Source organism: Varanus komodoensis, unplaced genomic scaffold (genome assembly GCF_004798865.1).
Source record: "Varanus komodoensis strain SLA01 unplaced genomic scaffold, ASM479886v1 scaffold31, whole genome shotgun sequence".
NCBI lineage: Eukaryota > Metazoa > Chordata > Lepidosauria > Squamata > Varanidae > Varanus > Varanus komodoensis.
Window position 1 is genome coordinate 546466 of NW_025335780.1, and position 23968 is coordinate 570433.

The following is a 23968-nucleotide window of genomic DNA, read 5'->3' on the forward strand; positions in this document are numbered from 1 at the left end:
CGCAGCTGCCGACCTTCCTATCGGCATCGCCTTGCCCTCCTTCTGGGAAACATGTTTGCATGGGCCGTACAGCCCCCACCAGGGGCCTCCCCTCCCACCCACGGCTCCTCAAAGAGCACTGGTGTCTTGGAAACCAGCAGAGTTCAAACTGTCTTGGCTCCATTCAGAAGAGAGCTGTTGTGTAACAAAGAGAAAAGAAATCTGAACAAGAACACATTGTTTCTTCCTTGCTTTTTCAACTTCTCCTTGACACTCTGCCCAGTCTCTGTGATATTTTCACTCTCCAAGAAAGATGGACAAGAGAGGCCATTTCCGGATAGGATTTCTAGATTATTCAAGGTTTCTGATAGGAATGGAGACAGGTCATGGGGAAGTTGCTCTGTAGATGTTTCTCATCCATACCGAGAATGAACTTTGCGTCCTGGTCCTCTCCGGACTAAACAGCTAGTCGTGGGCCTCAGAGTTCAGGCCAACGGTGAAAAACCGATTTCTTTTACGCAGCAAAATAGCCAAGGCCCTGCACTTGTGGTGCCTGCCTGGATTTGTGAAAAGGCCTGGTGAGTCACAACCAGAGCTTGCCGTGCAGGTTCCTCTGTAAAGGAGAGCATTGAGCGAACCTGGAGAGCTTCGAGCAGGCAGAGTTGTGTTACGGCTGTTCCTGAGCACTTTGCCATGTGCCAAGGGAGCAAATTGCTCTTCCAAGCTGACCAGGCACGTGCGACATGAGCTTCGGATCAGCAGCCATCTACCAAATGAGGAATTTAAGCAGACATGAATCGCAGTCCACTTTGCTCAACCTTTTAAAATCCAGTCATTTGTCATATAATGCTATAATGCTGTTCCTTTTTAATAAGGTGCAGTGCAAAAGCAAAATATGTGACTTACAATTCCATTATATAAAAGACATAGGAGATTTTTCCTCCTTCATCTCCTCCAGAATCACATTTCTGAAACGGGAGCCTTGCAGTACAGTGCCAGGTGTCAGCAGCCTCTTCTGAAGGTAAGGCAGGACCTACCTCCTTCCTTCCCTTCTCCCCAGCTCCCTTCCAGCATCCAGGGGGGCTGAGACCCCCGCCTTTGAAACTCAGTCTAAGCCTCCTTAAGGTATAGACAATGATCTGTGCTTCTCCGGTTTGTGTCACAGACTAATCCTGACCCATTGGAGCTGCACGGGGGAAGTGCATCTGATAGATGCTTCATTATCAGAATATAAAAATGTCAACAGAAATTCCCGGGACAATGGGGAGAGAGAGAGAGAGAGAGAGAGAGAGACCCCTGTACACTCCCCATGGATTCTGTACTAGTCTCCAAGATAGAAAGACTAGAATTGCCCCAGATCAGGGACGGGATCCACTGCACAATGCTGGCGAAAAGGCACCTGTCAGGGAACCGCTTCTGCGCACCCACGGCTGCTTCTGTGAAATGCCTGTCGACACACTCCTGTCCTCTTCCGCAAGGGTGGCTGCAGCGCCACCAAGATGGGTAGGAACGGCTGGGGGAGGGTGGAACTGCCCCACCGGCCTCGAACACCCGCATGGCAGGTCGAGGGTGTATGGCCCGTGATCTGGGGTGGTCAAGGGAAGCACAGGACACCGGAAAAGTTGTGACGACTCGGACTGTGGAGACGGCTGACTATGTGAGCCCGTGCACTAGCCAGGCATATCCACAGGAAAAGCTGGCCCTGGACAGCAATTTCAAAAGCAAGGAAGGAGCGAGAGCAGAGCGCGCAGCTGGAGCAGACGGCCACGAATACGGCTGCAAGCAGGTGGGGAGCGAGGAGTCCCCGCAGGAGGGGGTGGCTAACTGCAGGCGCCTGCAGCCACACTTGTGCCTGGGCCACCTCCTTGCCTGCTGGTGATCCCACTACAGCATAACGGGTGGGGGAATCATGGGCAGGTGGGACAGGTCCAAGTGGAAGCTCCAGCTCCAGCTCCAGCTCCAGGGAGAAGCCGCCTTTCTGAGAGATCCGTGGCGCTGGCAAATGCAAATTTTAGGCTCAAGCCTGTGCACTCAGTTCCCCCAATTTTTGTACTGCCGATCTTATCAGAATTCATCAGGCAACTGCCTGCCTGCTGTTAATCAGGAGCCTAACACTGAGATGGGAAGGAAATTATGAAGAGAGACTGTGGGCAGACTTTGTTGGAGTGTGCTTGCCAGAGAGTCAGAGGGACTGGAAAAACATGCCGAAGGAAAAAGAAAAACACATCGTAAGAAGAAAGGCCTCGTCTGTGAATACATGTGTGTGCAAATGAACTGTTCCTCTGGAAAAACAGGGACACTCGCTGCTCACACGGAAAGAGAAAACTTGGATAATGAAGCGTGCGCCATGTGGGGCACCGTTTGGGGGTTTGTCCGCTGGATGGATGGATGGATGGCGCTCCATGGTTCTCAAGAGGGCAGCGCTGGCGCCCGTTTCTTTGTCCTCTTCTTCCTCTCCTCGATTACAGCAGCATCATAGTGGGCCTTGAACTTGATGAGGAAGATCGGAATTGGGATGATAATCGTCAGCACTCCACAGATTGCCGTGCAGCTCCCGATAATACGGCCGAACGTGCTGAAAGGCAGCATATCTCCATAGCCGACAGTGGTCAAAGTGATCAGCGCCCACCAAAAGGCAGAGGTGATATCCCGGTAAGCTGTTAGTGGGTCATCGTGCAAGACCTCTGCGTAGAAGCAGAGGGCACCGAAGAAAAGGATTTCGAAGGCGAAGATCACCATGAGGATGCAAATCTCTCTCAGGATGGACCGGAAGGTGTAGGGCAGGACACACAGCATCAGGGGGGTCTCCACCAGCCTCAGCACCCTCAGGAGCTTGAGAATATACACCCCACGGAAGAGGCGCAACCAGCACGCCAGGCCCCGACTCTCGTGCGCAGATCCGGCTGTGAAGAGCTCGATATGAACAGGGAGCAGGGAAAGGAAGTCGATCACGCTCATGGGGCTTTGGAGGAATTTCTTTTTGCCCGGGCAGAACGTGAACTGCACGAAAAATGTGACTGTGAACCAGAGGATGAAGAAGAGCTCCAGGTGCAGGAGGTATGGGGGCATCTGGCATGAAACGGGCCCTGAGTAGGGGCCATCCCCGGTGGGTTTGGAAAACGAGCCGGTTTTCACACAGAGGATGATGATGATGGCCATGTTGAACAGCAGGGAAACCAGCGTGAAGCCCTAGAAAGAGGGGGGAAGATCCACTGTGAGCATCAAACCATTCCAAATTCCACAGTCCCTCTTAATCTGAGTTCCCAGTGATCCACACAGCTGACTTCCCCCTATAATTACTTCGCATCCCATTGAAAAACCCACTGAAGCTGGAGAACTGCACACCTAGGTGCCACCACAAGGGCAGTTCCCGTCTCGTGAACATTCTAGAGTTCTTTAAGAGTGTCAATACAATAAAAGTGGATCCATTTTCCAACCTCAATACCCTTGGCCCTGGAAATCTCCTGCCCTGCCTCCCAGATCCCCTTATGGATTCCAGAGGAGCATGCATCATTACCATGGCCCACCGAGAGGAATAGGGGTCTTCGAAGAAAGCCCATATTCGGGGCTGCCACCGAGCCCACCAACAGCCGCTGCTCCATTCGGCCTGCTGCAGGAGGCCGCCCTGGGTGTTGCCCTGGCCACTGATGTCCTCAAGGCCACCGCTCTCCGGTTGGACGCCCACCTGCCTCAGCTGTGTCCAGCAGCAGGGGGCCAGGGTGGAGCCCGTGATCCCCCAGAAGGCCAGCTCCTCCTCAAAGACAGACCGGCAGACGCCTGCAGGGCAGTGGAGATGCTTGGTCCTGTAATAGTTCAGCACCTGCCCGAACAGCCGGGCACTTCGGTCAAAGAAGAACTCTCGGGTACGAGGGCTGGAATCAGAAGTCGTGGCGGCCTGGGCTTCGGTGAGGCTGCACAGCCGGGTCCCTGGGAAGGCCCTCAGGGTGCTGCTGTATGTTTCATAGCGGACACCTCCCACATTCAGGACAATCTTTTCTGCAGGTGCCTCCATCTTTCAGTTGGAGGAATGTTGCTGCCGGGTTCCGTTAAGGACCTGGGGACACCGGAGAGCAGTTCAGGGTCATGTTTCTGCCGCCCCGTTGCCACTTTCAGCGGCTGATCAGAGAACCCATCGCACACACCCTTCCGCCCGGGTTACAGCTGCCTCCGGGGTGACTTTTGAAATGGGCTGGCCTGTCTTGGGGAGCAATCAGATCAAAAATCACCTTGGAAGACCTCTCTGGCTGCTAATCAGGATCTAGCAATAACCCAGAGGGGCAGTGGACAAGTTTGGCATCCTCTTGCGGGCGGAAGCAGAAGCAGAAGGCAAACTGTTCAACACACCTCAGAAGCACCTCAGTCCCACTGGGAGCCAGTGTGGCTAAGGGTGCAGTGCTGGGGCTCAGGAGACCTGAGTTCTACTCCCTGCTCAGCCATGGAGGAAGCTGGGTGGATCTGGGCCAGGCACAGAGCCTCATCAGGCCGGTTGTTGTGAGGATAAGACTGAGAGGAGGAGGAGAAAGATGTAAGCCGCCTTGAGTCCCTTGAATGGGAAAAAAGGAGGGATAGCAAGAAAATAAATAAAGCGAGCGAGCAAGCGAGCGAGCAAGCCAATAGGGAGGGATAGCAAGAAAATAAATAAGTAAGTAAGTAAGTAAGTAAAGCCAATAGGCATGTTACCTTAAAGGTCAACCCTCCATTGGCAGCATCTGAAGTTGACTGCGCCCTGGAGGGACTCACGGCTAGTGCTCCAGGAAACTTGCCTGCCACAAGGCTACTGAACTGCTGGAATGTTTCCTCTGAGAAGGGACAGGTCCCTGGAACTCACAGAACGAACTCGCAGCCCGCCGGGCAACAAGTGTGTCCGCTCTTTTCCAGAGTTGCTTTTGAGGACTCAAGTTAATGCTAATATGATGGGTGGGTGGATGCGTGGGTGGGTAGGTTTTCTCGACTGCCCAATAGCCAAGGATCTTTGGGTCTTAACAGCACATTAAAAGTGATACAAAATGCACTGTATTAAAACATAATAAAAGCTGACAATGCAAAACAAAAAAATAAAAATAAAAAGGAGTGGGTAAGGCTTGTCCAGCCCTGTGCATCGCAGATGTGGCCCTGCCCATGGCAAAGTCATTCAGCTCTGGCTGGCAGCCACGTCCGGCCATATCACTATGGCATTACTCCGTCAGAGTAGGGGCCAGCCCCCTCTGCATTTGTGCCAAACTATATTAGTCACACCTTTTAAAAAGTGTGCCTAAACTGACACTCATGAATAACATCGCTACAGACCCCAAATCCAGAATGTGTTCCTTTTCTGAATCTGGGAGATACTTTTCCCTGGCCAAATATCCTGCTATTTTAACCCAAGGACAAAGCACTGTTGGATCAAAGTGCCTCACTTTTCACAAATTCCCAAGGTATTTTTTCTGTGCTGGAAACTCCGGATTGTCCTTATAGTGTCCCGTGGTGTGAATGAACTTGGTGGAACTTAAGCATAGGTAGAAATATTGGTGGCATTATTCTTTGTAAGTGATTTCCTCTGATACTTTGAGAAAGAAACACCAAGTTTACCTTTTCACTTTCAGCAAAAAGTTCTGATTTAAATCTACCCTTCTTTTTCCCACCTGAATAGTTATGACACTCAAAAGCTTTCACATGCTCAGAAGGAAGACAGTTTAAGACACATTTGATCTGCAGACTTTTAACAGCTGCATACACATTGTGATTTTTGGAACTGGAAAGCATTTCCTATGTAGAAAGAAGCTGCTCTGCACACCCGTCCGTGCCGAAAGAAGCAGGGAAACATCATGTCTGACAGGCAATGTTTACATGTTTCCAAAACATCCAAAACATTCAGGAGTCTACAAAATTCCAGTTGACTTAAGACTGTCACGTCTGAAAATTGTATGCCTGATTTTCCACAGTGCATGCCGCATGCCCATCGTTAATGCAGCACGATCATATTTGACGAGAAGCTTTGTATTAGGAACGGAAGAGAATATTTTCAGTCGGCATTTTAATGTGAACTTACCTAATGCTCCACTTCTGAACCAATCCACAAACTGAACCCCAGTTATCCTTTGAAATTTGCACCTCCGATCAGGCAGTAGATTCCTCCAGTGAAGAAATGCGCACAAAAATGCAGGGGAAACTGCAAACAAACCTGCCTGTGGTGAAAAAAAGCATTAAAGTGTATCACAAAAGGAAAATTGCTTACAAAAAGTGTGTTTGAAAAGTGGTACACAAAAATGCATGCATCAATAGGCATGTAGACAAAAAGGCGTAAGAATTTTATGCAAACTTTTTAAAATAAGTACCGGGTGAATCAAACAGAAGTTTGCAGGAGCTAAGCAAGTGGGAGGCAGCCGAACTCGTTCTCCTGGCCCTGCTCCGGACGCTCTGGCACAGGCCGCCTCTGCAACTTTTGCCTGCCGTTCTGTGGGCAGCTCCTCGTGCCCTTGCAGCCCAGGAGCCGGGCTGCGTGTGCCTTGCTGCACCTCGCCCTGCGAGCCGCTCGACTCGCTCAGACCTCCCTCCCGCCCGCCCGCCTGCCCGAGGCACAGCCCCTGGCGCAGCTCACCTCCTCGCGGCGGAGGCGGCCGTGGGTGGCCGGAGCAGGGACTGGGGAGAGCAGGAGGCAGCGAGGGACAGGACCAGTTGCATGAAAACAGGATGCCTGGTGGCCCATGTCCAGGCCTGGAGCCCTGCTGTGCCAGCAAACAGCGCCAGCCAATCCGGCAGAGATGGCTCCCCAGCACTGCCTCCCTCACCCGCAGCTGCCGACCTTCCTATCGGCATCGCCTTGCCCTCCTTCTGAGAAACATGTTTGCATGGGCCGTACAGCCCCCACCAGGGGCCTCCCCTCCCACCCACGGCTCCTCAAAGAGCACTGGTGTCTTGGAAACCAGCAGAGTTCAAACTGTCTTGGCTCCATTCAGAAGAGAGCTGTTGTGTAACAAAGAGAAAAGAAATCTGAACAAGAACACGTCGTTTCTTCCTTTGGTCGCACCCCCCACCCCGGGCCTGCTTTTTCTCCTTTCTTGAGAATGTTGTTCCTTCTAGTAAAGATGGGCCAACTTTGCCATTTTTGCACATAAAGTTTGTATAAAACACACATGAGCTTTCCCCCAGATGTTCAGTGTGGACCCTAGCCCAGGGACCCAAAGAGCTTTATCAACCATTTCGCCCTTGAGGGAAACATTAAGGACCCCGAACCTGCTGGATCGATCGCAGGATGCACTTGCCCTGTTGTTTTTTCTCTCGGTGGTCTATTCCGGGATCCCACTTTGTTTGACCACCTGCCTGGAGCCCTGCATTGGCCAGAACGGCCCATTCCATGGCAAATGCGCAGCTTTCACACAAGCAGACACAACGTGTGCAGCTCCCGGGGCTTGTGAGACTCTGAGCAAATGCTCAGGACACCACGGGGCTTTGCTTTCTCAAAACTTCAAGGGGGTCTGTCGTAAACCTGGAGAGAAGCTTTAATACTACGATAGCACACCCGTTCCTCAGACAGGAGAGTGCAGGGGTAAGTGAAGCAAAATGACCTCCCTTTAGATTTGTCTTAGCCTGACTTTTGTGGTCTGAGCATAAATAACACCTTCCTTATTCCTTAAAGTAGTCCATAAATGTTTAAATACTATTTTGCTTTTTAATAAGGTCCCAATTGCTGGTGGAAATGCTTTTATTCTGTGATTGTGTAAGAGGATTACATACATGAGTTAGATCCTGGTTTAGTCATAGCTGGAGTTGGGCCACCGAAATCAATGGATCTGGTTAGTCTTAACAAGGGTTATGGAGGTAGTGACAGATTTTATCTTCCTGGACTCCAAGATCACCGCAGACGGGGACTGCAGCCAAGGAATTAAAAGATGCTTGCTCCTGGGGAGGAAAGCTATGGCAAATCTAGACAGCATACTAAAAAGCAGAGATATCACCCTGCCAACAAAAGTGCGTCTAGTCAAGGCAATGGTTTTCCCAGTTGCAATGTATGACTGTGAAAGCTGGACCATAAAGAAGGCTGAGCACTAAAGGATTGACGCCTTTGAATTGTGGTGCTGGAGGAGACTCCTGCGAGTCCCCTGGACCACAAGGCAATCAAACCAGTCAGTCTGCTCTTTAGAAGGCCAGATACTGAAGCTGAAACTCGAATACTTTGGCCACCTAATGAGAAGGAAGGACTCCCTGGAGAAGAGCCTGATGCTGGGAACAATAGATGGCAAAAGAAGAAGGGGATGGCAGAGGATGAGGTGGCTGGATGGGGTCACGGAAGCAGTCGGTGTGAGCTTAAGTGGACTCCAGGGGATGGTGGAGGACAGGAAGGCCTGGAGGAGTGTTGTCCATGGGGTCGCGATGGGTCGGACATGACTTCACGACTAACAACAACAACAACTGCCAGGGTTGGGATGAACCCTTTGGGAATCCATCCCCTGGCATCCGCGGCTGCCCCTGGTGCTCAGGCCAGGCCTGCTGAGGAAGCCAAGCCAAGAGTAGTCTGAGGATGCCTACGGACTCCCACCTGCCTCCCATCCTAGTAGCAATGCTGGCAAGGAGCAATCGGCTCACACATCTGGGATGTCAGCAAGCAGAAATCTGCAAACTCTTTCCCAGCATGGAGCCATCCAAAGATGCTGAACTGCAGCACCCAACTCTCTCAGTCGTTGGCCATGATGACCAGGGCTGATGGGAGTCGAAATGCAGAACATCTGAAGGGCACTGCACTGCCACGGAGCCAGCAACACCCGCAGTTCTCTTTTTCCGGCTTCCGGCATGCAGGTGCTTCAGTATTTGCAGGGACCAGCGAGCCTTGTGCTCTTCATTCCATAAAGGGAAAGGACAACCCTGCTTCTCCTCTGTCTCCTTTGACCCAGGGCCACCTGCATTAAGGGTGACCCACGAGGCAGACCTTGGCAGGAGGAAGGCTGCTGAGAAGCTGAGCCATCCCAGCCATCCCAACCTCTCTGCCTCTTCGCACAATGAAGCCGGGGTCTCTCTGCCCAGGTGCCTCTTAGGATGCAGAAACGCCAGAACCTCGTAGCCTCCGGTTTATACCCGTACGTGTGGTTCGGAAAGTTGCGATTAGCCCTACTTTTCCTCGTGCAGAAGGCTCTCTCTGGCATGTACCTAACTTTGCATGCAGCCTGCTCTGTGGGCAACAGTTGCGGTTTCCGAGAAGCTTTCTAGGCAGAGACCGCAGAGTTACGTGCCTGCAACTGCCCTCACCCCCACCCCAGCTCGGGCCTCTTATCTGCAGTGCACCTAGCAAAAAATGTGTGTGTGCACGCAATTAACCATCCTGTTTAATTGGGCCCTGGGATATGTGAATCGGGAATCAGGTGCAGCTTTGTGCAGTATATGAATATAATAGAATTTATTTCTTTAATGAAACTAAGCATTTCAGCAAAATATATTAGCATTTATTTCTTTAATGCGGCACAGCATGAAAGCAAAATTTTGCAGTCCTTGCCCTCCATTGATGATGCCCACATGCCCGTCACCGCAAGGGCCTGTGCTCCTCCTGGCGAAGGGGTGGCACCTGGGCACTGCTGGTCGGGTGGCCCTGGGCCTCCCTCCGGCTGCTGCTACCAGGAAACTCTCTGCAGGGGCCTGGCAGGGACGGGCTCATTCTCACGTGGGCCCATGACCAGGAACACCGCGACGGCATCAGCTCAGATGAGGGCGGCCTCCTGAAGCAGCTCCTCCCATCCTGGCTCCGGGATGGTCTCCAGACTATGTCCAGCCACAGGGATGGCATTTGAGGTCGTGTCTTCACTGTGGGTGAGACACAGTGGGGGCCTCCGCGTTGCCTTCACCTGATGCACAAAAATGGGGGAGGACTCATTCTTCCCAGAGCTGGAGAGCATCTCTGGTCCACTGTCGACTCCAGCAGGACGGGAAGTGTGGGCAGACCTTGAGCTTTGTGGTGAGAGAAGGAGCTAGTGGAGCTTAGTCTCGGTTGGTTCCGGGAGCCTTGTATTACTCCTGGTTTCCGAGGGGCGCATGGGTGTGCATGAGGGAGGGTAGGGCATGGCTCTCTTGGGTTTCCAGACAGAGGGAGACTGTGCCCGGCTATGCAAGTTGCTGGGGAGCATGAGGAGGTCTCCATGGAAACAGGACTCAGGGTAATCAGATCGGCCTTAGGTCCGCTGTGGCAGGGGTGGCGCGAAGTCTCTATTGCGTGGGACCCTTTGCGAAGGAGACCCAAAGCACTCACCACAGCCGAGAAATGGCAGGCGTCTGTACTAGGAGCGAGGCCGTGTGCCCACCAGAGAGTCTGGAGAAAGCAGGAAGCTTGCAAGAAAGCAGTTCTTCCAGACGGTCTCTTTCAGATGGGTCTGCGAGGCTGCGTGTGCGTGTGGAGGTCTGCTTGCTCAGAGGAGACGCGGAGGAGCACATGCAGCTCACATGGGAATGGGCGATCCGGTCGGCTGAAGCTTTGGCAGCGCGGAGGGAGCTGCTGGGAAGCCAGCTTCCTTTCCTGCAAGAAGCTGGCCGTAGGGCGTTCTGGAGTTCTCACAGGGAAGCGTTGACATTTGTGCCTTCATCCTCTTCATCTTCTCCTTGATTACGGCAGCATCATAATAGCCTTTGAACTTAATAAAAAACATGGGGATGGGGATGATGATGGTCAGCACCCCGCAGACCGCGGTGCAGGCCGCAATGGCTTTGCCGAGGGTGAGGGTGGGGTACGTGTCTCCATAGCCCACGGTGGTCACGGTGACCACTGCCCACCAAAAGGAAGAGGTGATGTCGTCGAACATGGTCTCAGGATCACCTCCTATGGCCTCTGCATAGAAGCAGAGGGCGCCAAAGAAAAGGATTTCAAAGGCAAAGACCATGAGCAGGATGGCCACCTCTCTCAGGATGGACCGGAAGGTATAGGACAGGAGTCTGAACATCAGAGGCTTCTCCACCAGCCTGAGTATCTTGAGGAGTTTGAGGAAGTACAGAACGCGAAAGCAGCCCAGCCAGCACACGAGTGCACAGGTCTCTCCGGGGTGCTCAGCTGAGAACAGCTCGATGTAAACCGGAAACAAGGAGAGGAAGTCAGCGATATTCAGAGGGTTCAGGAAAAATTTCTTTTTGTCTGGGCAGAAAGTAAGACGCACGGAAAATTCAAGCATGAACCAGAGGACACAGAACAGCTCCAGATGGAGGAGGTAAAGGAACCTTTTGTAAAACGAGTATTCCACTTCGTGGTGGTAGGTGGTATCATTGTGGTGGAAATGGCTGGCATGGTGAACGGGAATAACATGGATTTGTTCTTGGGAGTTCAGTATGAAAAGGACGCATATGCCAACGTTGAAGAGAAGAGAGATGGCAGCCAGGCACTGTGCAGGAGGGGAGAGAGGGAGAGAAGGCGGTTCAGTCGCCTCACCAAGGTTTGCATTATGACCAGAACCCTATTTCTATGGCTGTTCATGCAACGCATTTCTGCAAAGAACGCCCTGCTCCATCTGGCACCCTTGTGCACATAAGCCAGGGAGAGAAAAGACCTGCACGAAGGTGGGGCAACCACACGGTTTGAGTCTCTGCCTTGCAGTCCCCCCGCCAGCCTGCCTGAGAAGGAGAGAAACGGATGGCGCATAGTCCCCATGCAACATGGACCCCGAAGTCCTGCTCTCTCTGGAGGAGGCTGTGAGAAAGGGTTGTGCTGCCGGGAGGGGCGATGCTTCTTTTCTCATCCCCAAATTCCCCAGGCAAGGAATACGGATTGCACAGCCCTGTGGCAGCCCACCCACTTCCGGAGCTCCGAACCACTGCACGCTAGGCAAAGATGCGATGTGTTCGCACATCTCTGCACCTCCATGCCAGTAAGGGTAGCTGCAGCTACACTTCTGCTTGCCCTGCAGGTCGTGGGGGGCAGCCACACTGGCACAGTTGTTCCTTAACTTTTGCAGCCCTCAGGGTCTATCCCTCCGGATCCTTGCTCTGGAGAAGCCCTCATGGTTACCTTCGCTTGCACACTGGAGCAAGGCTTTTCGAAGAGAGCCCAGATTTTGGGCTGCCATCGGGCCCTGCAGCCGGTGCGGCTTCCTTCCTGCTGGGGCAGGAGGCCCTGATCCTCGGCGTCTCTCTCCTCATCCCAGGTGTTGTGCTCCTCCTCCTGGCCCTCGGCATCGCTGAGCTTCTGCTGGCAGCAGGGAGCCAAGGGCGCATCCGGGATCCCCCAGAAGGCCAGCTCCTCCTCAAAGGCAGACTTGCAGACCAGGTCAGGGCAGTGGAGCTGCTTGCTCCTGTAGTAGCTCAGCACCTCATCAAAGAGGCTGGCGTTCCTGTCGAAGAAGAACTCTTTGGCGTGGGGGTCATAGTCGAAGCTGGAGGAGGCCTGGGGTTCCGTCAGCCGGCAGAGCTTGGTCCCCGGGAAGGCCCTGAGAGTGCTGCTGTACGTCTCGAATCGGACTCCCCCGACGTTCAGGGTGACCTTTTCTCCAGCAGGCCTCATCTTTCAGGTCAGCCTGGCAAAAAGGGAGCGTCTGGCCATCAGAGGGCCCACGTGTGGCAAGCAACAGGCAGTTCTACCACCAGCACCCTTGCATCAGAGGCGCCCTGCATCCCTCTCCCCTGCAAGGGATCCAGCGCAGCCCACGAGGACCCCTTCCTTTCCCTTTTGTCCTCGCAACAGGATCCCCATGGGGAAGGTCGGGACGAGAGGCAGGCTCCAGCCCAGCGCCACCCAGAGCACTTCAGGTGGGGACTTGAGCCCAAGGTCCGGGCCACGCTCTCACCTGCTGCTCCGCAGCATCTCTTGCTTGGCTCGTCCAGCCATTCTGGGGCCCTTGGGCTGCTTGAGCAGAGCAGAGGCTGGGGGGGAGGTGGACTGGAAGGGCTGGCCGGTCCCCCAGTTTAGCCAGGATACTGGTCCCCCATACAGCCCTGCTGCCTGCTGACCTCCCCCGGCCCCCTCAGGTTCCTGAGGTGCAGAGCGGCCTCTCCGAGCACACAAGGGGGCGCAGCTGCCGGCCTTTGGGTGGGGAGGCATGAGGACCTCTGCAAAGGGGTGATGGTGGAGGGGACAACAACTCCTGCTGGGAGGGTCCCCCAGAGGGCTGGACGTGGAGTGACAGAGTTTGTGTGGGGGCGACTGATTGCACGATTGGCCTCTTGGAGCAGTGTGCATGCAGTCCCAGCAGCCTGGCCAGGGAGAGCCCCCCCACTGCCCCCCCCCCTCAGCTCCTGTCTTCCTTCTATTGTGACGTCGGAGCGCTCATGTATTGGCGAGGGCTGGGCCAGGCCGCCAAGGCCAGGGCCGCTGGGAAGGCGCTCATCCGCAGGGTGAGCCGGAGACAGCCCGATGGCACAGAGCGACGGCAGCAAAGCACTCCTGTGCTTCTCTGGAGCTGCCTCACGCTGAAGCTGCCCTCTGCAGATTTTTATGCTGAAGAAAAGCTACCAGCCCGGAAATTGAGAAAGGGGCGTTTGGCGAGCGGCCGTTTGTGTGGGAACAGCCTGGAGAGCTTTCGCGAAAAAGGCCACGTTCACGCAGTGCTTCCCTTTGCTCTTGCTGAGGGCAGGCAGTGCACACCGTGCCGGCCAGCCAGCCGGCTCGGACCCCCAGCTTGGCACTGCCGGGAACCGCCCCGCATGACAACCCTGCAGGGCAGGCCAGTGGGCAGAGCCCCCCGCTGTGTCCACCGTGCCTGGGGAAGGATGCCGTCCCTGCCCTGCCCTGCCCTGCAGTGGGATCCAGACTCTCACCTTCGCCCTCCAAACATGGAGCCCTGTGCAGGTGCTGCTGGTGGTGTGTGTGCCTTCCCTTCCTGCCTGTCCTGGCTGCCCCTCCAGGCTGCCTGCTCAAAGGACCTTTCCTGAAGCGGGACCCCCGGCAGACCCCCTGATTCACCAGGCTGCTCTCCATGGCACTCGTAAACAGGCAGGGGCCCTGAAGATCTGTGCCTCAGCTGCTCCCCCAGGTTAGCACACTTCAGCAAGGTGTGCACAGAAACATTAGAACATATGTATATTCACATATGTTGATCTTTATGATGCTTTGCGAAAGGGGGTCCTTAGGAGAAGCAGATGCAGAGACTTCCGGGCATGTTTCAATTTGCATGTACAAATTCATGAGAATATTTGCAAATGAGTGTCTTTGGGGAACACACACACAAAATTCAGAGCATACATAAATTCGAAAATTTGGATTCACACAATTCTCCACAAATGGGGATGCTTAGGAGACACATTCCCAGTCTTCAGAGCACATGTTAATTTGCACATCCAGCATCTTCAGAGTGTGCATTAATTCTCACATCAAGATTCGTGGAACATTTTCAAATGGGATCTTTGGGAGATATATGGCTGAGGGAGGGTTTGGATCCAGGTCCCCTTGCCGGACTCCTGCATTCTTTATACAATCTAGCTTCCCTAAGCCTTGCATTTTCATTCGTACGCAGAACTAGAACTATTCAAAAGAAAGGGGCTAACACAAAACTCTCTTGTAGCAGGGTTTCCTTCCAAGCTGCCCATCCAGAAATTATCTGAAAAACTCTCTGAAATATTTTTAATTCTCCACTAGGGTTCCCTTTCTCAACTCAGGGGAAAAGAATTAGGCCTGTTATTACTTGGGTTGTCCAAGGGCCACTCCAGTCACAAAAGGAACATGCAAATAAATTAAGGTAGTGTGATATTAAAACAAATTTAAAGGGCTACCTTGTTGCACTGTATAAAAGCTGAGTGCAACCAATTTGCCATTCTTCATTGCGATGCAATTCTGAAATCAGTAAAAAGTAGCTGCTGTGATTTGTTACACTTTATCCCCAGCTGAACAAACAATTGTGTGCATTAATAGCCAAATGTCTTACCTGAAAAATGTTCCTCCTGAATGATCTGCACGGATAGAAAACAGATGAACATTAAATCTCTTTATAACCCCCTGCAAGAAGCAAGAAGCTGCACACCAGTTCATCATTTGCTGGAGCTGCCACATGCCCGTGTTTCTGAAAGTTTTGCAAACCTCCAGCTGTCCCGCGTGCCTGCAAGGGAGGCTGCTTCCCTGCATATTTTGTCACTGTAAAATGTTACCTCTATAAACTCTTGCCTGTCTGCCTCTTTCAGAAGCTGTCGGCTGAAGATCCTCCACGCTGGTCGACACGCTTTCATCTGCTCGGGAAGCCAGGGGTTTGAGTCGTGCTTTTAATTTCTGTAAAGCAATTTTATGGGGCCCTTAAAAGAAACCAATGGCAAGAAGAGGAGCCAGTGAAGGGGAAAAACAGGATGTTCTGTGGCACTGGTCCAAGCTTGTGGATGCCAGAAAACAAAGCTGGCCTGTGAAACGGGAGCTCCATGGAACCTCCCTGGCCCCATCCCTCCTTGGCTTGTGCTATCAGCCGTCCATTTCTGTTTTTGAGGGAAGAGCGCTCCGCACGATGGTGTGCGGCAAACCAGATGGGCTCTGAACAGCATATTCTGTCCTCTGCATGGCCACCCTTTGTTCCCGTTACATCGTCAAAGGCCAACAGGGCTCTGGGAGTACGCAGAGTTCACATGCCCTTGGCAGGACTGAGAGCCAGGCTGTTGTGCAACAGAAGGCAAAGAAGAAAGACGAAACAAACTGGGCTTGTTCCTTCCTGGCTATTTTCTCGCAGGCCAGAGTTCGATATTATGGGAGAGCTCCCTCTGCCACAGGGGTCATCTTCTCACCATCAGAGACAGCCTGGCAGCCACTCAGGTTCTGCTTCTGGTTATGCAAAGGCATCTTCCGGCTTCTACTTGCTGGCCAGATTAAAGGAAGCACCATTCCCGTATCCATAGTGTTTGGGGGTTTTTTGAAGGGGGAATTAACACACAATAAAATACTGACTCTGTAGGCCATTCCCGATGGGCAGAGAGTGCAGCTGGTGTCTCGGCATTCCCGAGTCTTGGTGGCCAGGGCCAAGGCTGGCAGAGGGAGGTGGCCACCTTGGGCACCTGAAGGGACAAAGCATGGTTAGAATGAACATAGAAACAGAGTGAGTCAGAAGGGAGCTCCTGGGCCATCTGGTCTGACCCCCAGCTCCAACTGGCTCCGCTCATGACATGCCTACCTTATGACTCAGCTACGGTTGTATGTCTAGTCTCAGGGATCAGGAGAGGTGCTCATGGGCTCTTCCGCCTTATGCACCAAAGCTTTGGGAACTCCACACCTTGACGTGGATTAAGGGCCAAACATTTATTACCGCATTGCATTGCATTTGCATCCCAGCATTTTCCCTCTTGGGAGGAACCCCCTTCCAGCCTTATAACAGCCACGCTGTTAGGCAGGCTTGCCCGAGAGCGAGTACCTGATGGGCGCTCTAACCAGCACGTGGCCTGGCCTCTCGGGCTGCCCAGTCTGGTGCAAATCTGCATGGCTGGCTGTGCCTCCACGAGCCACTCAGGCCGGCAGCCTTGCCTCCTGGGCCATCAGATCCACAGCCTGTCTCTGCGTTTCGCTGCCCTTGGACTCCAAGCATGGGGCCCCATGTGGGGAGCGGAGTAGCCCCTAGGTGGTTGGCGAGAGTCTTGGGGATGAGGGTCGCTGCTGCCCAATTTAAAAAGTTTAGGGGGATGGATGCTGATAGCGACATATTAAACATTTCCATGTTGTGAGTTACATAAATCCACCATGCAGATTAAGACCAGCTGTCACATCAGCTGAGGAAGATTGACCAAAATCCCAGAAATGGACGGTGGAGATGCTCTCTGCCAGGGGTGGGGAACCACCAGCCAGAGACCTAATCCAGCCCTCCCAGGGTCTCCAACTTCCAGTGCGCAGTCCAGCAAGAGCAACTGCCCCAGTGGGAGCCCAGGCACAGTGTCCCTGGGGGCAGAAGTTGGGCAGCGCCAGAGGGCAGCATCTTCCAGAAATAGCTCTTGTGTAGCTGCTAACCAAAAAAGGGAACAGACTTTGGCTCACAGAGGAAGCGGTGCTTGTGTGGTGAGGCCCCAGCCTTGTTTCATGCTGACAAGGGAAGGGAGAGTGGATTTCTCTGGGTGGGGCAGGAAGGTTGAATTGCAAGGCAAGGTCATGATCTGCAAAGTCTCAGCCGGGAGGTGTGGGGGGTGGTTGCGGCATGTGGGTTTCCACCAGGGCTGGCAAGGAGGAACTGGTTAAAAATGGATAGTTTGTTTTTCTTCTTCAGCCTAAATTCTGTACTCTTGTTTATACAAAGGCTTCCTTTATTTAAGAAACCCTCCAGATACTGAAGATGAAACTAAAATACTTTGGCCACCTAATGAGAAGGAAAGACTCACTGAAGACACTGATGCTGGGAATGATTGACGGCAAAAGGAGAAGGGGACGGCAGAGGTTGAGGTGGCTGGATGGAGTCACTGAGGCAGTTGGTGTGAGCTTAGGTGGACTCCAGGGGATGGTGAAGGACAGGAAGGCCTGGAGGAATGTTGTCCATGGGGTCACGATGGGTCGGACAGGACTATTGTCAATGGAATTTTTGCCCTATATTAGGGTTAGGGGTGTGCACCAGGGTAGGGTTAGGGTTAGAAGAACAAGGTGTCCTGGCATGATTTGGATGGTTGGAACGTGTTTAGAATGGGCAGAAACGTTGAGCTGTGCCAAAAAAGCCACTCAAGGAAGGCTTTTTCAAATCGTCTTCTTTTCAATGGAACTTTAGCACCGTACCAGGCTAGGGTTAGGCCAGTGGTGGTGAACCTATGCCACCCGTGCCACAGCGGGCACGCAGAGCCCTCTCTGTTGGCACATGAGCCAAGTCGCCCCAGCAGCCAAGCATCAGATAACAGCGCGCATAGCGGCCATGCGCCTTCTTGGAAAGGAGTAGCAGCGCCAGGCGATGGCGTCACGAGCCACAGCTCATTAGCCATGACTTGTCCAAGCTTTTGCATGGTCAGTCAGTGCATTGCCAAGGATATAGATACATATTTGCTTGGACTGACTGTGAATTGCTTTCTCTAAAGTAAAACCTCAGTTTTCAGGTTTTATTGTAGTGTTGGCACTTTGCGATAAAGAAGTGGGTTCTAGGTTGCAGTTTGGACACTCGGTCTCTAAAAGGTTCGACATCACTGCTCTCGATCCTCACGGCACATAAATAAGATGACCTTCCGCACCCCACTCCGAAGAGCCAGATTTCAGGCACTGCAGGTCTATTTCTTTCCAAAAGGGAGAGAAGGAGACGGCTTGGATGAAGTTACAGGAGAGGGGGAGAGATAGGAAGACATAACTAAGTCCTTTGATATGTTTACCCACAAGTTCCTCTTTCACAATGTTTTTGGCTTCATGGCTGCTTCTCCCCAGCAGGTTTTTTTTTTTTTTTTGGCAAACTATTCTATTGGAGCTATTGACCAGCAGAGGGCACCCAACTCAAGAGTATGAGAAACATGACTGGCCAAACTAGGAACTGAGATTGATGCTCCCCTTTGCCAAACAAGGTTTGCATTTGCAAAATTCACACAAAAAGAAGCACGTGTGAACATGGGCAGTCACTGTGCTGAATACCTGGCCACAGAGGATGCGTGTTTTGTCACCTAACTGGTATCGTGATCAATTCAAGACCTTTTGATTTATGTAAAAAATTTCCAATTAATCAGGCAGCAGAATATCAATGCACCCCCCCCCACACACACACACACAGACATGTACACACAGTGTGGGTACTCGTGGAAGCGCACAGTGATGGGCCTTGACTGAGAAGCAGCGGCCTCTTCTGTGCCATCTGGCTGCCCCTTAGCGCAATTCCAAAATCCATACTGGCGTGATGCCTTTATTGGGCCAGCTCCTGGACTAGGTAAAGCCACCCAATTTGCATCTTCATCAGGCAAGTGCTCCCTGCAGCTCTGCCAGGAAATGCTGAGCCGGGACCCGTGCACCTGTTTCAGATTGCTTCTGCGTGATTTTAATCATGATTCACCAATAAGCGGTATGTGCAAATTTTCTTTCCTTCAAGAAACCACAGGGGTCTGGTGGGGGGGCTGTTTGTCTGGAGCAGAGCTTGTCCCTCTCACCTCCCTGATGCCCTGTATCCACCCGGCACCCCTTCCGCATGCCTCTGCATCCCATGTCCACATCGAGTGTGGAATGCCGACAGAGAAACCCACATCTCTGCAGGGGAGAAATGCACGACTCCCTTTCCTGGGAGACCCAAGCATGCGGAGGAAAGGCCTGGAAGCCTTTCCCACACCCCACTGACTGCTCTCCCTGGAATGTGCGAAGCAGTCCCCTTGCATGCCGGACTCCTGGCTGACCCGACGTGGACGTGAGAGCTCCGCATCCTGCTTTGCACAGCACTGGGCGGCACGGCTGGCGCAGTGAGAGGAACAGCAGAGGTTGCTTCTGGTCAGGGCCGCTGTGCCTGCAGCAGGGCTGCTCTGTGCCAAGGCGGCTGGCTCAGCTCCTGCACGCATCCTGCTGGGCTGCTGGCCACACATGCAACTCCTAGAAGCAGCAAACTGCAAGGCACATTTGGAAAAAGGATTTTCTCGTCGGCGTCTTTATTTCCTCTTTCCGCAGCTGGAGGAGCAAAGAGGAAGAGTCAACGCATTTCTCTGAAGTTCTTGGTGGCAAAGTGCTTGAAGGTATCATGAACCAAGGGAAGGGGAATCCATCCAGGCCATGGCAGGAACGGCTGTTATCCTGGGACAGCCGCCTTCATTCTGGATAGATGCACAGGACGTCGAGGAAAAACAAATTCAGGCCAATGAAATTAGAAGCCAAGAGGCCCCTTTGCTCCTCATCCAGCCCACATGAATGGGCCCGGGAGTGGAGGGCACCCACCTTCCATGGCCTGCTTTGGGGAGATTGAACGTTCCCTACCCAGCCTCCATTACAGGGCTAAAAATGCTCACCCGCAGCTGCGTTCTGTGGGTTGGTGGGGGGAGGCTGCATGTGTGAATGAAGTGAGGACATGTGGCATATGGAGGGCCGTGCCAGGAGGAGCTCTGTCCACCTGTGACTTGACCCTCCAAGGGAGTGCTTATCAGCACAGCTTCAGAGGAGGCCGAGGGCTTCCGGGCGCCTGCTGGTTCATTTCTTGCTTTTCCTCCTCCTGTGATGCCGAAGATTCAAGATGGATTTTGGATGCAAAGCCGGTGGGCCACCACTGAGCCACAGCCCAGACCATGTACCTCTGTGCCTTCCTAATACGTTATATTCAGGTGTGTGGCATCACCCGTCACCTGCGGCTTTCAGCGCAGCAAAGTGACCAGATCTCCCATCCCTGTGCAGCCCTGCTGGAGAGAATAGGTGCACCACGCAAAAAAACCAATTAAAGGTGCCACCCTCTACTGCTATCAAACTTGGGACTCTTTTTATTATTGGCTAGAGAAATGGGACTTTGCCTAGATTTAAATATGTTTTTAAGTTATTATAAATGGAAAGAGAAGGGTGTGGGGGCTGACCCAGCAAGCTCGATGTTTTTTGATGATGGATGTTGTTTGTAGTTTTCTTTTTGTTTTTTAGGATTATAATTTCAAATAAAACTTATTTTTTATTTTTAAAAAGGTGCCACCCTCTGCATATAGGGGCAGAAGAAGTCCTACAGCTGGGGGGTGCTGTGAGTCACACAATATTTTCCTTTCTGAACATACCAAGGATGGTACCCCAAGCTCTAAGGAGCCTGGACTCAGTAGCTGAGCTTGTGCAGTCAGTTCTGGAGCAGGAAGGTTCCTGCCGGCCATGCCAGAAGTACAGCCCCTCTGCATTTGAAACGGCACATGCTGCAGAGACCTGGACTACCTGGATCGATGGAGCCGATCTTTGTGTGGCTCCAAGTGAGACACTACAAACTACACACAGAAGGCGTGTCATCCTTGGGAAGATCCTAGGAAGGCCCCAGGAGCAGCGTGGGAAGATATGGAAAGAGTTGGTTCTGGGGGCTGCAGGATATGGCCTGGGTTGCTTGTAATTCTCCTGGCAACTTCGTTTGTTTTGTTCACTTTGCACTGTTTTGTTTATGTTAGTCTTTCCTTTGTTCTGTATTTTTCTATATAATTGTATACGTTGGAAAAACAAAAATTATTTAAAAAGCCAGCCAGCCAGCCAGCCAGCCAGCCAGCCCCAGGTGCTGCCTGCATCACCTGAGGCCTGCCTGCAGCCACCCAGAGGGAACATGCTTCCCTTCCGCACGACATGGCAAGGTTCCCACTGCAGCAGTTGATGAATGGGCAGTCTTCCTGTCCCGGGAAAGGTGGAGTTGGCCTTGGAGATGAGGCCAGCAAGCTTAGTTAGGGATGGGATTCAGAGGCAATTCAAGGAAGGCTGCCAGCGGGGGTGAATGGGTGGACTTTAGATAAGGTTGATGACACATCCAAAGAAGCCAGGAAAATGCAAAGGAAGGGACACGCCTCCAGTCCAGAGAGCACGTCAAGCGGGGTGTCCAAAGCAGTGCCTTCACAGTTGGGAATTAAAAGGGATGTCCAGCGGTGAGGGCCAGCTTCTCTTTCATCCCAAAGACTGGTGCAGCCTGCATGTTGGGCTAAGAAGCCTTGCAAAGCAGAGCAGAGCAGAGCAGAGCAGAGCAGAGCAGAGCAGAGCAAAGCAAAGAGACAGGGCCTATCAGCAGCCGTGAGAACCGGGGAAATTGCCCAAACTAGACAGACGGTGCACGAGGACTGCTCTCCATCCCAGTGGAGGCTTCTCCTCCCATGTGCTGGAGCAAATTGGGCTCTGTGCTGAGTCTGTGCTCGGGAGAGGGATAGTGGGTGGGAGGGTGGTGCCACAGCCCGTCACAAAGCCGCCAGGCCATTTCTCTCCCCCGACTCAGCATTGGTCGAAACGGACGAAGGGGAAGTCAGGGCGAGGGGGAGATGGGTCTGTGATTTTGTTTTCCCCGTTTTTGAGAGGGGGGGTGGGGGGAGAGAGGACGATGCTCTTTCAGAGGGGCACTCTATGTATGTTCAGACATCCTCTGTAGTTAAATATTCCTTTTAAAAGCATCCTTCAGTCAAAGGGGGAAAGCAAGTTTTTTTAATGGTCTGCCTTAGAGCACAAAGGGTCTCTGTGTAACTCACAGGCGTATGCTCAAGTTAACAGCATTTTGGAAAACCACAGTTTGTATTTATTTGTTCGGTGCCCTTTGGCTTGCTTCTTACAGAGATGAACACACTCGGCTTTGCGGCCTGGGGGGCTTCTAGCTGAGCCTTGCATTTCCAAGCAGCTGGCTTCATTCATCGAATTGGGCGGGGGTGGTCCCAGTGACGTCATCTCCCACCATAACACCCCCCCCCCTCTCAGAGATGAGGAGCTGCACTGGAAGCAGCCCAAGCCCTCTGCGCGATCCAAGGCTAAAAACCTGCCAGTTCAAGGAGGCTTGGGAGGAGGGGTCAGTTTCTAAATGGAAGCTGGATCCTTTGATCTAGCACATGTGCAGATGCGAAGGCACTCTGCACATGCTCCATGCCCCCTTCAGGAAGCCTGACCCCCGGAGTCGCAGTACATTCGGTCCTTCCTGCCCCCTCGGTGGAGCCCTCCTTCCTTGAGCAGCGACTCCCAAGCTCGGTGCTCGACCGAGCAAAGAATGGGGAGGGGAGAGGTAACTACAACTCCCAAGTGCTCTTGCGCGCTGTGCCCAGAGGTGCTGCGGCTGCGGCGGCGGAGCTTTAACCATTTCTCCCCCTGCGAAGGCGGAGAGGCAAGACAGACCCCGCTTTGCGTCGCGTTGCAGGGCTCCTGCCCGCGCAGCCCCCCTCCCTCGCCCAATAGGCCCTTCGCTGCTCCCCGTCGCAGTTCCCCGTCCCTGCCTTGGCGCAGCCTTTAAGGGTCGCAGGGCGGGAGGGAGCGCAGGATGCAAAGGGCATTTTGCCCGAGAATGCCTGCGCTTCCTGAAAGAGGAAGAGAAACCCAGGCAAGGCATGTGCATTCCCCTGCTGGATCAGGCCAAATGCCTGCCCCCTGCCGCTGCTGGCCCTGTATTCCGCTTCCTCAGGATGCGCCCGACCCCGGGGGGGGAGGCCTGGGCGCAGCAGCCCCTGACCCGTGTTCCCAGCACGCAGCATCTGCAGCCGAAACATCTGGGCAGTAGCATCTGTCCCCGCAGCACAGCAGAGCTTCCTGATGCCCTCCAGAGGGGGTGGGCGGGGTTGGGGCTAGGGTCGCCGGCATGATATCAGCCGAAGCCCCCGGAGACGTTGGGTGCCCCGAGTGCGCCCTGCGCAAGCCCATTTCCGCCGGGCAGTGCCTCAGCGCCTTGGCGGCCTCAGCGCCTTGCCGCGGGCTCCAGCCTCCAGGAAGCGGCCTGGCTGGCCGCCGAGGCGCGCATCCCGGCTGAGCGCGGGGCCCGCCCAGTTCCTCCCCGCGCAGGACCAGAGGGCGTGCGGAACTCGCCGCCGCTCGAGGGGCAGCTAAGCGCGCCGGCGGGCGCCCGGAGACTTCCGCGCCGGCTGAGCCCAGGACCGCGCCTCCGAGTCCCAGCGCGGCCCCTGGGCACCAGCAGCAAGGAGGGGCCGGGCGGCCTCCCGTGGCTACTGCACTCTGCCGACTCCAGTTCCCATCAAGCGCAGCCGGGGTCGCGCTCCCGCGCCCGGGGAATGCCAGGCGGGGGTCCCGGGATTGCCTTCCCCGCGGGCGAGCTGGGAGGACTGGCCCTGCTCCTTTAAGGCGAGGCGGGCGCGGCAGCGAGGGAGGCGCCAGCTGGAGCGGCAGCGGGCGGAGGAGGGGGCTCCGGGCCGGCGGGGGACAAAGCCCGCCCGGGGGAGGGGACTGAGCCGCGCACCCTGCTGCACGGGGCCTCGGTGGCCGAACCGGCGCTGACGCGGAGCCGCCCTCGGTCGCCTGCTGCTGCGGAGACGCGCGCTCGGGCTCCGGGCGGAGGGCAGGCGCGCAGGGCGAGCCGGATGCCCGGCCGGGCGACGCGCCGGCTCGCTTCGCTTGCAGCCAGCCGCCGGCCGCCGTCCCCGGGCGGATCGAGAGCCGAGAGCCCGGCGGCGCCCCGCTGGAGCAGCCGAGAGCCGGAGTGCCCGCGCCGAGGCCGGCCCGCTCTCCCGCGGCCCCCCGCGCGATGCCCGGAGGCGCTGCCGCGCCGCCCCACGTGAGCCCATAGGCGCGCCCCCGGCCCTCGTCCTCCCCGCT

At 54.2% G+C, this 23968-nt stretch overlaps 2 protein-coding genes across 3 annotated transcripts; both read right to left on the reverse strand.

Moving 5' to 3' along the window:
- Positions 1-814: 814 nt before the first annotated feature.
- On the reverse strand, positions 815-6413 carry LOC123027278 (potassium voltage-gated channel subfamily C member 3-like). The gene is made up of 3 exons (XM_044437903.1): positions 6008-6413; positions 3497-4033; positions 815-3168 (listed from the first exon to the last, which is right to left on the reverse strand). The coding sequence occupies exons 2-3, from the start codon at positions 3989-3991 to the stop codon at positions 2389-2391; spliced, it is 1275 nt and encodes a 424-aa protein (XP_044293838.1). The 5' UTR covers positions 3992-4033; positions 6008-6413; the 3' UTR covers positions 815-2388.
- Positions 6414-9370: 2957 nt separating this feature from the next.
- LOC123027284 (potassium voltage-gated channel subfamily C member 1-like) lies at positions 9371-15316 on the reverse strand. Of its 2 annotated transcripts, XM_044437908.1 has the most exons (5): positions 14998-15316; positions 14778-14802; positions 14626-14686; positions 11930-12434; positions 9371-11306 (listed from the first exon to the last, which is right to left on the reverse strand). In XM_044437908.1, the coding sequence occupies exons 4-5, from the start codon at positions 12419-12421 to the stop codon at positions 10377-10379; spliced, it is 1422 nt and encodes a 473-aa protein (XP_044293843.1). In that variant the 5' UTR covers positions 12422-12434; positions 14626-14686; positions 14778-14802; positions 14998-15316; the 3' UTR covers positions 9371-10376. The 2 variants fall into 2 exon arrangements, with proteins under 2 accessions (XP_044293843.1, XP_044293844.1); XM_044437909.1 differs by lacking the exon at positions 14626-14686.
- Between the last annotated feature and the right edge of the window lie 8652 nt (positions 15317-23968).

What these genes read in the sequence shown, in the direction of transcription:
- LOC123027278 (XM_044437903.1), bottom strand. Translation starts at nt 3,991, where the DNA reads ATGGAGGCACCTGCAGAAAAGATTGTCCTGAATGTGGGAGGTGTCCGC. An exon ending in ATTCCTCTCGGTGGGCCATG is followed by an intron (nt 3,169 to 3,496) that starts GTAATGATGCAT and finishes CCCTCTTTCTAG; the next exon opens with GGCTTCACGCTGGTTTCCCT.
- LOC123027284 (XM_044437909.1), bottom strand. Translation starts at nt 12,421, where the DNA reads ATGAGGCCTGCTGGAGAAAAGGTCACCCTGAACGTCGGGGGAGTCCGA. An exon ending in GCTCCAGTGTGCAAGCGAAG is followed by an intron (nt 11,307 to 11,929) that starts GTAACCATGAGG and finishes CCTCCTGCACAG; the next exon opens with TGCCTGGCTGCCATCTCTCT.